General features: G+C 32.7%; 2 protein-coding genes across 7 annotated transcripts; both read left to right on the top strand.

The window, feature by feature from the left end:
* Positions 1-1,232: 1,232 nt before the first annotated feature.
* Positions 1,233-3,824, top strand: LOC100803868 (uncharacterized). Of its 2 annotated transcripts, none has more exons than XM_041016423.1 (4): positions 1,233-1,535; positions 1,615-1,688; positions 1,764-2,887; positions 3,399-3,824. In XM_041016423.1, the coding sequence occupies exons 3-4, from the start codon at positions 2,795-2,797 to the stop codon at positions 3,705-3,707; spliced, it is 402 nt and encodes a 133-aa protein (XP_040872357.1). In that variant the 5' UTR covers positions 1,233-1,535; positions 1,615-1,688; positions 1,764-2,794; the 3' UTR covers positions 3,708-3,824. The 2 variants fall into 2 exon arrangements, with proteins under 2 accessions (XP_040872357.1, XP_040872356.1); XM_041016422.1 differs by having other exon boundaries at positions 1,237-1,535; positions 1,615-1,920; positions 2,779-2,887.
* A 3,212-nt stretch (positions 3,825-7,036) lies between these two features.
* On the top strand, positions 7,037-11,086 carry LOC100803335 (serine carboxypeptidase-like 42). Of its 5 annotated transcripts, none has more exons than XM_003527918.4 (10): positions 7,037-7,451; positions 8,052-8,159; positions 8,275-8,367; positions 8,517-8,609; positions 8,955-9,040; positions 9,183-9,461; positions 9,558-9,691; positions 9,904-9,996; positions 10,111-10,228; positions 10,373-11,086. In XM_003527918.4, the coding sequence occupies exons 1-10, from the start codon at positions 7,202-7,204 to the stop codon at positions 10,538-10,540; spliced, it is 1,422 nt and encodes a 473-aa protein (XP_003527966.3). In that variant the 5' UTR covers positions 7,037-7,201; the 3' UTR covers positions 10,541-11,086. The 5 variants fall into 5 exon arrangements, with proteins under 5 accessions (XP_003527966.3, XP_014631856.2, XP_040872354.1 ...); XM_041016421.1 differs by having other exon boundaries at positions 7,423-7,451; positions 8,555-8,609; XM_014776370.3 differs by having other exon boundaries at positions 7,094-7,451; positions 9,183-9,691.
* Positions 11,087-11,696: the final 610 nt, after the last annotated feature.

The following is an 11,696-nucleotide window of genomic DNA, read 5'->3' as shown; positions in this document are numbered from 1 at the left end:
AAAATAAAGTATAAGAGAAAAAGAAACTTTGAGCTCTACATGTGAAATGTGAAATACAGAAATTCTGATTCGTAGAAATATAAATGTTGTAGTTTAGGAATAAATGATAAGTTTTAATTTTCAATTTGATGACTTCTTTTGGTATACAAAAATTGGTAGGATGGGGAAACCGTGTAGGACATCAATGTATGTCAAGTCAAGGCTATATAAGCAAAAGCTTACCTAGAAATTTCATTATGCATACCTAAATTGCACATAATTTTATCTGGCTTGTAATTACTTCTCTAAGCGCCAGAAAAATTCTCTAAAGAGGATTATTTATCAAGTAAGATTTTAGTACAAATTTGCAATTTGATAATCAATGGTATTAGATTTGAACAAATTATTAACTTGATCATAATGTTGACTAAAGTGAATTACTAGTTCAACAGTGAGTTATTAGTTTAATAACAATAATTGTTTTTATATATTACATAGTTTCAAAAAATTCATAACATGTAAACTTCTTACTTTAAAGATCAATCTTATACTTAAGAAATCTATATAAAAAAAAGTATCACAGTATATAACGTCATTAAAGAAAAAAAAAACTCTTCAGATCACCAGTTTACTTATATCACTTCATTAAATACATAAACAAATTTTTTTTTCTTAGTCAATGAGAGTTTTATAAAAACTTCGTACCCCATTGCCCGGAGGCTCTTCGCTATGCGAAGGTATGGGGGAGGGATGTTGTACGCAGCCTTACCCTTGCATATGCAAAGAGGCTGTTTCCGGATTCGAACCCATGACCAACAAGTCACCAAGGCACAACTTTACCGCTGCACCAGGGCTCGCCCTCAGTCAATGAGAGTTTTATATGAAAATAAATTTTGGTTAGCAATAAATGTTGAATTAAAGTTCTTATACATACATTCTGATAAAGTATTTCTCTAATATTCTCATTATTGTGTAACAAATAAGAATTTGTATCTTCATGCTTCTAGTAACTATATCTTTTTTGAAATGTTGTCTCATCACTTTGTCTATGTATTTTCCATGTCTTTTTAGTTATAAGAGTATGTAAATTCTTCTGAAGTTTAGATAAGCTCAACCTTGTATTTATTTGATTTGTAACTTAGCAAGTTCCCTTTTGTCCTGCTTGCTATATTAGAGAACCCAAAAGGATTGGATATGTGGGCTTGGGCCGTTGCAGTTGCACTAGCCGGAATTACATGTTTTGGTTGCACTAATGGATTTGATAAAGGCTTGGAGGTTGGGACCTTGTCCTTGTGTAATTCCCTCACCACCACTTTTACCACTAATGTCACTGGCATTAGCTTCTTCTGTATCCCTCCCATTTGGGCAATAACTTTCTCTTTTCAGTTTTCTACTTCTCCCAACACTCGCGGAACTAGAAAGCCTCTACTTCCAATTCCACGTGGCAAAAAGGAGAGACTCTGATTCTGAGCCGCTTCTAGAACCTTCCATTGTCCAAGAAGTTTCATTCCACGACGACAACGAAGAAGAAGAATTCCTTGACGAATTTGAATACGGTAAAACTGCGTTTATTCTCTTAATTTTCATTGTTCCTCTCTCTTTGCGAACTCTCGGTTGAAGTTCTCGAATGCACAGATGAAGACGACGGTGACGGTGACGAATACTATGAGGAAGAAGAGGAATACGAAGAGGAGGCTGGTGTGCCTTATGTAAGTTTTTGTTGGAAAATTAGACTCTTAAATTTGTGATTTTGCACGTTTTGAAGGCAGGTGATGGCGGCGCAGGTGGCGGAATCTCCCTCACCGGAACGTGGTGGGATAAAAAAGCACTAGCCATTGCTAAAGAGGTTACTCTCTCCTTCGATGGCGAATTGCAAATTTATGCTTTTAGAACACTGGTCAACTGCACCATCCAAGTGCGCATTGAGAACCTTTCCAAAAAGTAAGACATTATAATTATTAGTAATAGTCGTATATATTTAGCATGATAAACTTTATTATTAATCGAATGGTTACAGTGAATAAAGGCACATATCTATACTGAACAGTCTGTGACGAATCTTTACTTATTTTATGTACTTGTGGGATTGGATATAATATGCAGGGATTTTCTATGAAATAATGCATTTATGATATCTAGGGAATTTTAGCGATACTCGTCTGGTGAAATTTATGTGCTATATTACAATGTTTTCTTCGCTGAGAAGTGATGTTATATTGACTTTTATCTTTCTTTTAGGTCAACTGCTCCTGTTATTTGTAGTTATTCTGAGGCTTATTTCTTTCGGTCATATCTGGTTTACTCTGATAGGGTGTTTAGGAGAGATTCCAGAATTTGGAACCATGTGGTCAGTATGTGTGACATTGTTCCACCTTGTCTGTAAAGAAGATCTACATAAAAGAAAATGTTGAAGTTGTAAGCGGTTTATTGGTATTCATTATTCAGTATTTCTATCCCCCGTAAGAAAACAGAGGTTTTATGATTATACCATGTGTTTAGATTGGTATGGAGTGCCTGATTTATCACAGTTTGAGTGAAAACCTTTTTCATGACCTATAACAGGACTTTTCACCATATATAGTTAAAGACAGTAAATGTTATTCCTTTCTGTACATTGCTCAATGAATTGATTTATGGCTTTGAACTACACAGGCACTAACCAAGTATTGATAATCTGTATCATTTCGTGTTTCACACAATGCAATTTGTGGCTCGAATAATATTACATTTTTGCTTAAACTGCTGCTGAACTTGCTATTATAGTGGATGTCTGGCTTAATTGTTGAGTTTTGCCTATAGGTCTGGTTCCCCCAGCATGGAAGATATTGAAGCCTTCTCTACAACATATAGAGCAAAGTTGGATGAAGCAGAAATTGCCAAAGTTGTTCCCGACAATATATGTTTGGAGGTACTATTTCAAGTATCTTATTGACATTTTGTCTTATCTTGGGAGGAGAGATATAGGCATCTAGCTTGAGGTTACCACTATGATCAATAATTGTAAGCACAAATTGTGAAGTACTCTTCTGTCCTATTAGTTTCACATGTGGCTTAATCAAATCCCCAGACAGCTACGACAATGTTTTTATAGACACGGGGGATCTAGGTTTTGAGGTTTGGGGGCACCTGCAGCCCAAGATTTTTATTTTTTAATATAATATATATGTATATTTACAAATTGTTCCCATAACTCGAAATGTCGTAAAGAAGTCCATCTGAGTATTTGCCCCCACAAATTTATATATATGAATATTGCTCCTACAATTTAAATTTTTTGAATTCGTCACTGCATATAGGGCAAAGGTTATTATGTTTTTCCCTCTAGATTTTGAGGGATGATGCTAAGGGATTGAAATTTTGATCATCAATGTTTCATGTTATTGGTTCTATTAGCGCTTATCTGATATGTGTTCCTTCAGGTGTCTTCTCCTGGTGTTGAAAGGATAGTTCGGATTCCAGATGACCTAGATCGATTCAAGGACCGACCTATGTATGTGAAATATGCCATTAATGATGATCAAAATAATCCAGCTGCAGAAGGTGATGGTGTCTTCAAGCTTGAATCCTTTGACATGGAAACAAAATGTTGCACCTGGGGTTTAGCAGATGTGAAAGTCAATAGACAGAAAGCAGGGAAAGGAAGACCACTGAATAAAAAGCAAAGTGAATGGCGTTTAAGCACTCCCTTTGATTCCTTACGTTTTGTACGGTTGCACTCTGATATTTAAATAATTTATTTTCCCCGAAAGTTGATTAGATTTCCATCTTTCTTCTGTTTGCGTGTCTGTGTATATGTACACGAACATAAAGAACTGCATGAATAGATAAGTAGAACAATCAACACATATCTTGCTCCTTTTCAAACTGTTTTTTTCATGCGAAATGCAAAGGGAAAAAAAAATATAATTTGAAAGTCTGAGGGATTTATTTGAGAAATATGTTTCAAATTCTCCCCAGGGGTGTGTTTGACAATGAGATTGAGATTATTTTATCATTCCTAACTATAAACTTGAGCCAACCATCATCTCATCGACTCAATTGGATCCAAATATGCCTAAACAATTAATAAGTCTCTTGTAAAGTATTGGTCCATGTCAACACTTAAATTACCAAGTCTTCATATCTTTAACACTTATATATCCACGTGTCATCTTATCTTTAAAAAAACAAGAAAATATGTGTAAATCTCAATGTATTGGGTAACTCTATTAAGTGTGTTTGTTGAATTAGATCAATTCAAATAAGATTGTTTGGATTAATTCAATAATTCAAATCAAATTAATTAAATGATACAAGTTAATTTAGTTAATTGATTTTTTTTTCACTTCAAATTTATGTTTGGATGATCCACATTTCTTCAGGTGCTAAGTCTAAAAGGTGTAAATTATTATGTTTGGTAAATTTATCTAGACAAAACAAGAAGAAATAGCTAAAGACTACTATATTATATAATTGCAAATCGCTCTAAACACAAAGTTTTCTAGGATGTATGGTCATATTCAAATGCTCATATCATTTTGCAGAAGTGACATAATTGCTAATTTGAACAAAGAAGTCATTTTGCTAAATGCTTTAAGTGTTCTTTTGACTTTTGGTATTGACAAGTACCATTACTGACAATGATGCACATAAATCTTTCTTGCCAGACACAACTAGTTTGACTTTTATGATTTAAAGTCTGTTGATCCATTTTTGTGAATCAGACTTTGAACCGGGTTTCAGGTTTGGTACCCCTTGCAAAAACTAATGGTCTATTATATTGTGGAAGCCTAATTTTTTTCTGAGAAATGTACTTTTCCGTAGCTTCAATAACTTTGATATATCTTATCTTATGGTATTCATGTCCTGTTTTGTAAGTAGACAAAACTAGTGTGCTGAATTTTTCGTTTGTGTAGAACAAATTTTCAAATCAAATGTGTAATTGGCATATAGTTAGTTTATATGAAAAAGAAAAGTGCCCCGAACACCCACGTCGTGTATATGTAAATGTAAGATCTGCCTCTTCAAAAGTAAGTGTATTTCAAAGTATACAATGTATTTCACTTTCTCTTCTAAAGATGTATTAGATTCGTATATGTAAATGTTTGTACCTTGTATGTATTGTAATAAAATAACCGTATATGACTAGTATCAATGGTTGTATTATAAGTTAAAGTAAATTGCACTAACACTTCTGTATATAGTTCTGTCAAATTTTTCTCAAAACCCCTCATTTTTTATACCTACGTTAATCTCTTTAATTGTATGATAAATATTATGACGACACTCTTTATACCTTACATTTTTAAAAGAAATTATGAACGTTAAAAAACTTATGATGTTTACGTATGTATAAATAAGTTCAAGAAATCTAAGGAAGGTCATCGTAGTTTACTTTATAAGTTGTTTTTTTTTTTTCTGAATTTGAGCCCCGCGCATGTTTGTAAAAGGTATAAAGTGTTTTGCCTCCTCTTTGCTTATTTTTAGTAAAACGCAACCAAGAAAGTAGAAACCTTAAACAATACTATGTGGCATGGCTAGTGATGAGACGCAGAAAGTTAGAGAAACAAGTGCGGCGAGATTGCAGGTAAGCTAGCTAGTAGAGTAGTAGTCGTTGCTCCTTCCAAGACAAGGAAACAGAAAACTGATCCTTTTTTAAAGCTTTCTGTTTCATTCTTGGACGCATAAACAACTATAAATGAATAAATATTCCCTCTCAAGCAATGGACCGAATCAATGAATCTGCCACCCAAATAGGTCCAAAAGAAGATACCGACTTTGTTTTTTTTTTAACTTGTCACTTTGATTATTATCTTATCAACTTTGGACCATTTTTGTTTACCGTTGGTGAAAGTGTTAGGAAGCTAAAACCAGGTCTACAAGAATTAACCTAAACAAAGGTAAAAAGGGAAATAAAACTAAATAAAAACCAAGACAAAATATTTTCGTTCATTGATTCATTTCCTAAATATAGTCATAATTGATGTCAACTAATAGACAGACATTAATTATCCATGTGTGAACATCACATTATTCTAAACATAAATATTAACATCATCCTATATAATCTTTTTGTCATTTAGGTTTAAAAGCATATTATATTCGAACTTTCCTAGGTCCAGCCTTACACAAAGTGTCTAGTGTTTATCGACCCTTAGTCCTAACCTTCCCCACTATGCTACTTTCTTGGCTCTGTCTCTCTGTTTCCGCCAGAATAAGGTGTATTCGTTGCATGCAAATGATGCGGCATTAACCATTAATATTAAGGACTATTATTTATGTGTTACATCGTTGAATGCAAAAATGGCACCACTTTTGTTAAAATTCTCTTGTTATAATCGACCAGAGAAAATTCAACTCTGCTTACCATTATTAATCCACACATCTGATTTGAGGGCATACGATATAAAATATTCTATGCAATTCAGATCTTCAGGTGGGAACTTGTTAAAGGAAAATCCGGTATTCAATTGTTTCTTTCCTCCCATTAACAGAATCTGTTCAATTAAAGATATGGTATCATAATTAATTCTGTTTATTCTGTTATATAAAGAAACAAATTACCCTTTTAAGAGGGAGAAAGGGAACCGGTGTAATATATGCCTTACGGCCCTTACGTGATGGATTATATAGAATCGTGGCAACTTTTTAATCTCAACTTTAAATAGATAGTATTTTCAAATTTGTTATCATTATATATTACCATTATAACCCCCACCATATTAATATAACATTATAATAAAGTATAAGCACCAAATTAAAAAGTCAACCAAAAAAAAAAAACACCATATTAAAAATAGTCATATTCATTTTTTAACTCAAGCATATGTGAACTAGAGATATAATATTTTCAATTTCTTCTTATGGCATTTATCTCTTTAATTTGATTCCAATTTCTGACTGTATATGATAGGATGGGACCAGATTCAAAACAATATTACTGATAATAGAGAGCAAATAGTAATTAAAAATAGAACAATGCAAAATGCACGAATTCGTATCTGAACGGTTATAATTTTTTTAAAATAAATATTAATTAAAAAACTATAAAATAAATTAAATATCTTTTGATAGATACACTGTTCTTGCAAATTTTAGGAAAAAACTTTCGTACATATCAGTATTTTCATTAAAAATACTATATTTTAACCAGTATATAAGAATCGAGGATCTCTCAGGAAATGGATAAAAAAGGTTGGGTTTCTTGCGAGTTGTGTCCGGTGTGGGACTTGGAGTTGTTGAGATGAAAAGGTGTTGGTTGGTTGGGGTCTTGATTGTGGTGGGGTGTGCCTGCATGTTGGGCACTGTTGGAGTTGAAGGGCACCCTGATGAGGATCTCATAGTAAGTTTACCTGGCCAACCCAAAGTTGAGTTCAAGCAATATGCAGGGTATGTTGATATTGATGTCAAACATGGGAGAAGCCTCTTCTACTATTTTGTGGAGGCTGAGAATGTTCCTGACAAGAAGCCTCTCACTCTTTGGCTCAATGGAGGTTGGTAGTTGATAACCTTGCTCATGTTTAATTGTATCAAGTTTCTACTTTCTAAAGCTGTCATAATTGCTCCATCATCCCTTTCTAAGTTGTTGTGAGAGTTTTTAGTATTCATGAATCCTAATTATGTGTGGTTAAGGATTGAAGTCAACCTTCATCTTTGTTTCTTCCAATTTTCTTCATTCATATCCTTCAATTTCAATACATTGTCATCATCTCTAGCTTGTTTTCTTTCCTATTCCTGCTTATTTTTAAGTTACTTTGTCTCATTTTTTTTTTCATATTCATGTTTTTAAAAGCATAGGTGGTTGTCATTTATCTTTCCTTGTCCCTACCAATTCAGGTTGTGTTGTCTTACTCAGAAAATCCTGTTTGCTCTGGATCAAAACTTTAAAATAACTCTGGTTTTCCTCTAGTGCTTGCTTTTGAAAGATGCTTACAGTTACAACTAATAACTAATAAGAAATATTGCAACTTTTCTTAAAAAATTATAATGGCTACATCAATCAAATATATTATAAAGGTCTACACTTGTTGCAATTATTTTACTAAAACTTGTCGAAGTCCTTTAACTCAGAGCAAGTACCATTGTGTTTTCAGGCCCGGGATGTTCCTCCATTGGAGGAGGTGCCTTCACTGAGTTGGGTCCCTTTTATCCCAAAGGTGATGGACGTGGTCTCCGAACAAATTCAATGTCTTGGAATAAAGGTTTACCATTGTGACACAAATTTTTTTACATGAATTTTCCTTGTGAAATTGGAGAATAATTTGGGTTTTCATAATTACATTGATTCCTGATTCTGATATTATGTATGTTTCATAGCATCCAACCTCCTCTTTGTGGAGTCCCCAGCTGGAGTTGGTTGGTCATACTCAAACACAACTTCAGATTACAATTCTGGAGACTCGTCCACAGGTAAATATTAATAGAGTGACCAGTTAATATATTTCCATGTAATTATTAAGGCTGAGGACTTATTTATGTAATTATCTAAGCATAATTTCAAATGTTATTCAATTTGTTTTACTAGGCTTGAGCTTTAATAGTCCTTTTATTTTTGCCAGCCACTGATATGCTTCTGTTCTTGCTGAAATGGTACCAGAAGTTTCCTTCCTACAGATCAAGGGAGCTGTTCCTTACTGGAGAAAGCTATGCAGGTCCAACAAATAATAATCTTATCTCAATTTTAATAATTTATTTATCTTAATTGAAATTCCCAAAACTTGGTCTCGAGTTCAAAAATATTCTATATATAATACATTAGCTGACGTGATTTAGTCAAGATTAAGCTTTTTATTCTATTATTCATGCACATGCAGATTAGTTATGTCATCATTCCTAGCAGGGGACATGCCATAAAATTATTGCCCTAGTTTACTTTTTTATTTTCCTTTTGAAAAAAGTGTTTTTTCCCCTCCTTTCTTTCCTTTTGAAAAAAAAATTTTTTTTTTATCAAACTATAATTATTTTTGTTTATTACTAACATTTATAATGATATCCAGGACATTATATACCACAGTTAGCTAATGTTCTTTTGGACTACAATGTTCATTCAACTAGTTTCAAATTCAATATTAAAGGAGTTGCTGTAAGATCCCTTTCATGTGACATCTTTTGACATTAATTTACTCATTTGTAGTATTACTTGTAGACTAGTCGCTGTTACCTTACCTCTATTGTTTTAATTTGAAACTTATTTTACTCCTTCCTCCCTGTTTTTCATTTGTTAGATTGGAAACCCACTTCTGAAACTTGATCGTGATGCACAAGCAACATATGAATACTTCTGGTCACATGGAATGATTTCAGATGAAATTGGCCTAGCCATTACGAATGATTGCGATTTTGATGATTATGTCTTTGCAAGTGCACATAATATGTCTAAATCATGCAATGAAGCAATAAATGAAGCAAATGAAATCGTTGGCGATTATATAAACAACTATGATGTGATTTTGGATGTTTGTTATCCATCCATAGTTGAACAAGAATTGAGATTGAAAAAGATTGTACAATGCCTCTTCCATTTCTGTTTTGTTGATATATATCTTAAAATGTTTTTTTTAATAAATTATAAACTAATTAATTTGGTTACTTTAATGCAGGCTACTAAAATAAGCATAGGTGTAGATGTCTGTATGACTTATGAAAGAAGTTTTTATTTCAACCTCCCTGAGGTTCAGAAGGCTCTCCATGCAAACCGTACCAATCTTCCGTACCAATGGTCCATGTGCAGTGGGTAAATGATTCATATTTTGATGTTAATTGTTGTATGGAACAATTGTAATGTTTCTGTGTTTCTTCTTGATTCAAACTGACAAGCAAAATAATACCACTAATTGAATTTCATAAACTTGTTTATATATCTTCTATTAAATTTGAATAGAAGGAGAATTGTTTTCTACTTTCATCACTGACGTCCAGCTAATTCCTACATTTTCTTCATTGCAGTGTCTTAAATTATAGCGACACTGATCCTAACATAGATATCCTTCCAATTCTTAAAAAGATTGTTCAAAACCATATTCCAGTTTGGGTATTCAGGTAGTAACTTCTATTCAACAAAGTAGACTGGTCATCAATATCATTGCCCATATTTATGTATAATAACTTCTTAGTTGTCGCACAGTACTAATTATTTATGTTAACTTATCACAGTGGAGACCAAGATTCTGTTGTGCCATTACTAGGTTCTCGAACACTAATTCGTGAACTAGCTCATGATCTTAAGTTCAAGATTACAGTCCCATATGGAGCTTGGTTCCACAAAGGCCAGGTATTTGTAACAATTAATTATGCACATTGAAAAATTTTCATTTAATTTTTCTATGTTAAGGTTTGCTATTTTATTCCCTACCTTAATTTATAAAGTATGGGCGGTTAACTTAATTTGATGGCATTTATATATATGCATATATAGGTTGGAGGTTGGGTAACCGAGTATGGAAATTTGTTGACTTTTGCCACTGTAAGAGGAGCTGCTCACATGGTACCCTATGCACAACCTTCAAGAGCACTCCATCTTTTCAGTTCATTTGTGCATGGAAGGAGATTGCCAAATACAACAAGTCCTTCAATTGATGATTAATATTAATAATTAAGCTAAACTGCACATTTGGTTTTCCTATTTTTGTAAAAATGAGATTTTGGTTCCCTTGGTTTCTAATTCAAACATTTGGTCCCCTAGTTTGAATTAGAAATCAGGGGCACAAAATTCTATTTCTACCGAAATAGAGGAACCAAATGTGCAGTTTAGGCTAATAATTAGGAAAATAGATATCTGCCTGCCATATAACGAGTGGAAATTAATAGCAGGTTCTACACTCAAGCTAGTTGATTAATCTTAGATCTCAAGACTTTAGGCTAAAAGAGGAAGCAGTGAAAGAGAAGGGAGTGTCTCTCTAGGCCATTATTTATCAATGCATGGAAAAAGAGGGGGGAGTAAAAGGAATAAAAAAGAGAGAGATTCCATTCTTTGAGCCTATATATTGATTCTCAAGTTGCATATTGCATGTTCTACATTCTTTATTTGGAAGCACAGACGTGCTTAATTTATTCCTAAACCAAATGTACAAGAAAAAAGTATACTCTGTTTCGCAATTTGATTATTAACATATGTAAGCAGTCAAGTTGAGAGGGATTTATCTTTGTTTTGAAACTTTGACCGAATCATTTGTTGAATTTAATCCAAACCAAGACTCAAAATATGTGGACGGAACTATGCCAATCCTAATCTGACCAAATCAAGATACAAAATATCTGTTTTAAGTATAGCATCTATAAGTTGTATTATGTTAGCAGCCCCTTTAATTTCATTATTTTCAATTTTTATTGAATCAAATTGATTTATAAACACTCTTAGCTAGCCCGGAAAAATTCCAATTTAACAACTAAAAATTGAAGGACGTTATTTAAAATATAAAATACGCTTAAATATTAATTAAGATTGTGTTTAGCACAAAGTAACAACATTTTGGAATTATAATTGTACTAGGGAATATATGAAGTTCTTTTCAAAAGAAGTTAAATAAGAAATGAGATATACAGATATTTTGAAATTAAACTTTATAACGCTATTTAATTAATACTTTTCTATTATAAAAAAGGCTGATATATTTTTAATTTATTTACTAGGCTATAATTTGAATGTGGTAAATGATTTTTTTTTATTTGAGAGGAGTTTGAAGTTTGAACTTGATATATTTGTAAAGTGTAGGAGTATTTATATAAAATGAATAAATACT

Source organism: Glycine max, chromosome 6, assembly GCF_000004515.6.
Source record: "Glycine max cultivar Williams 82 chromosome 6, Glycine_max_v4.0, whole genome shotgun sequence".
Taxonomy (NCBI): domain Eukaryota; kingdom Viridiplantae; phylum Streptophyta; class Magnoliopsida; order Fabales; family Fabaceae; genus Glycine; species Glycine max.
Note: the sequence above shows the minus strand (reverse complement) of the source record. Positions and strands in the feature narration are given on the sequence as shown.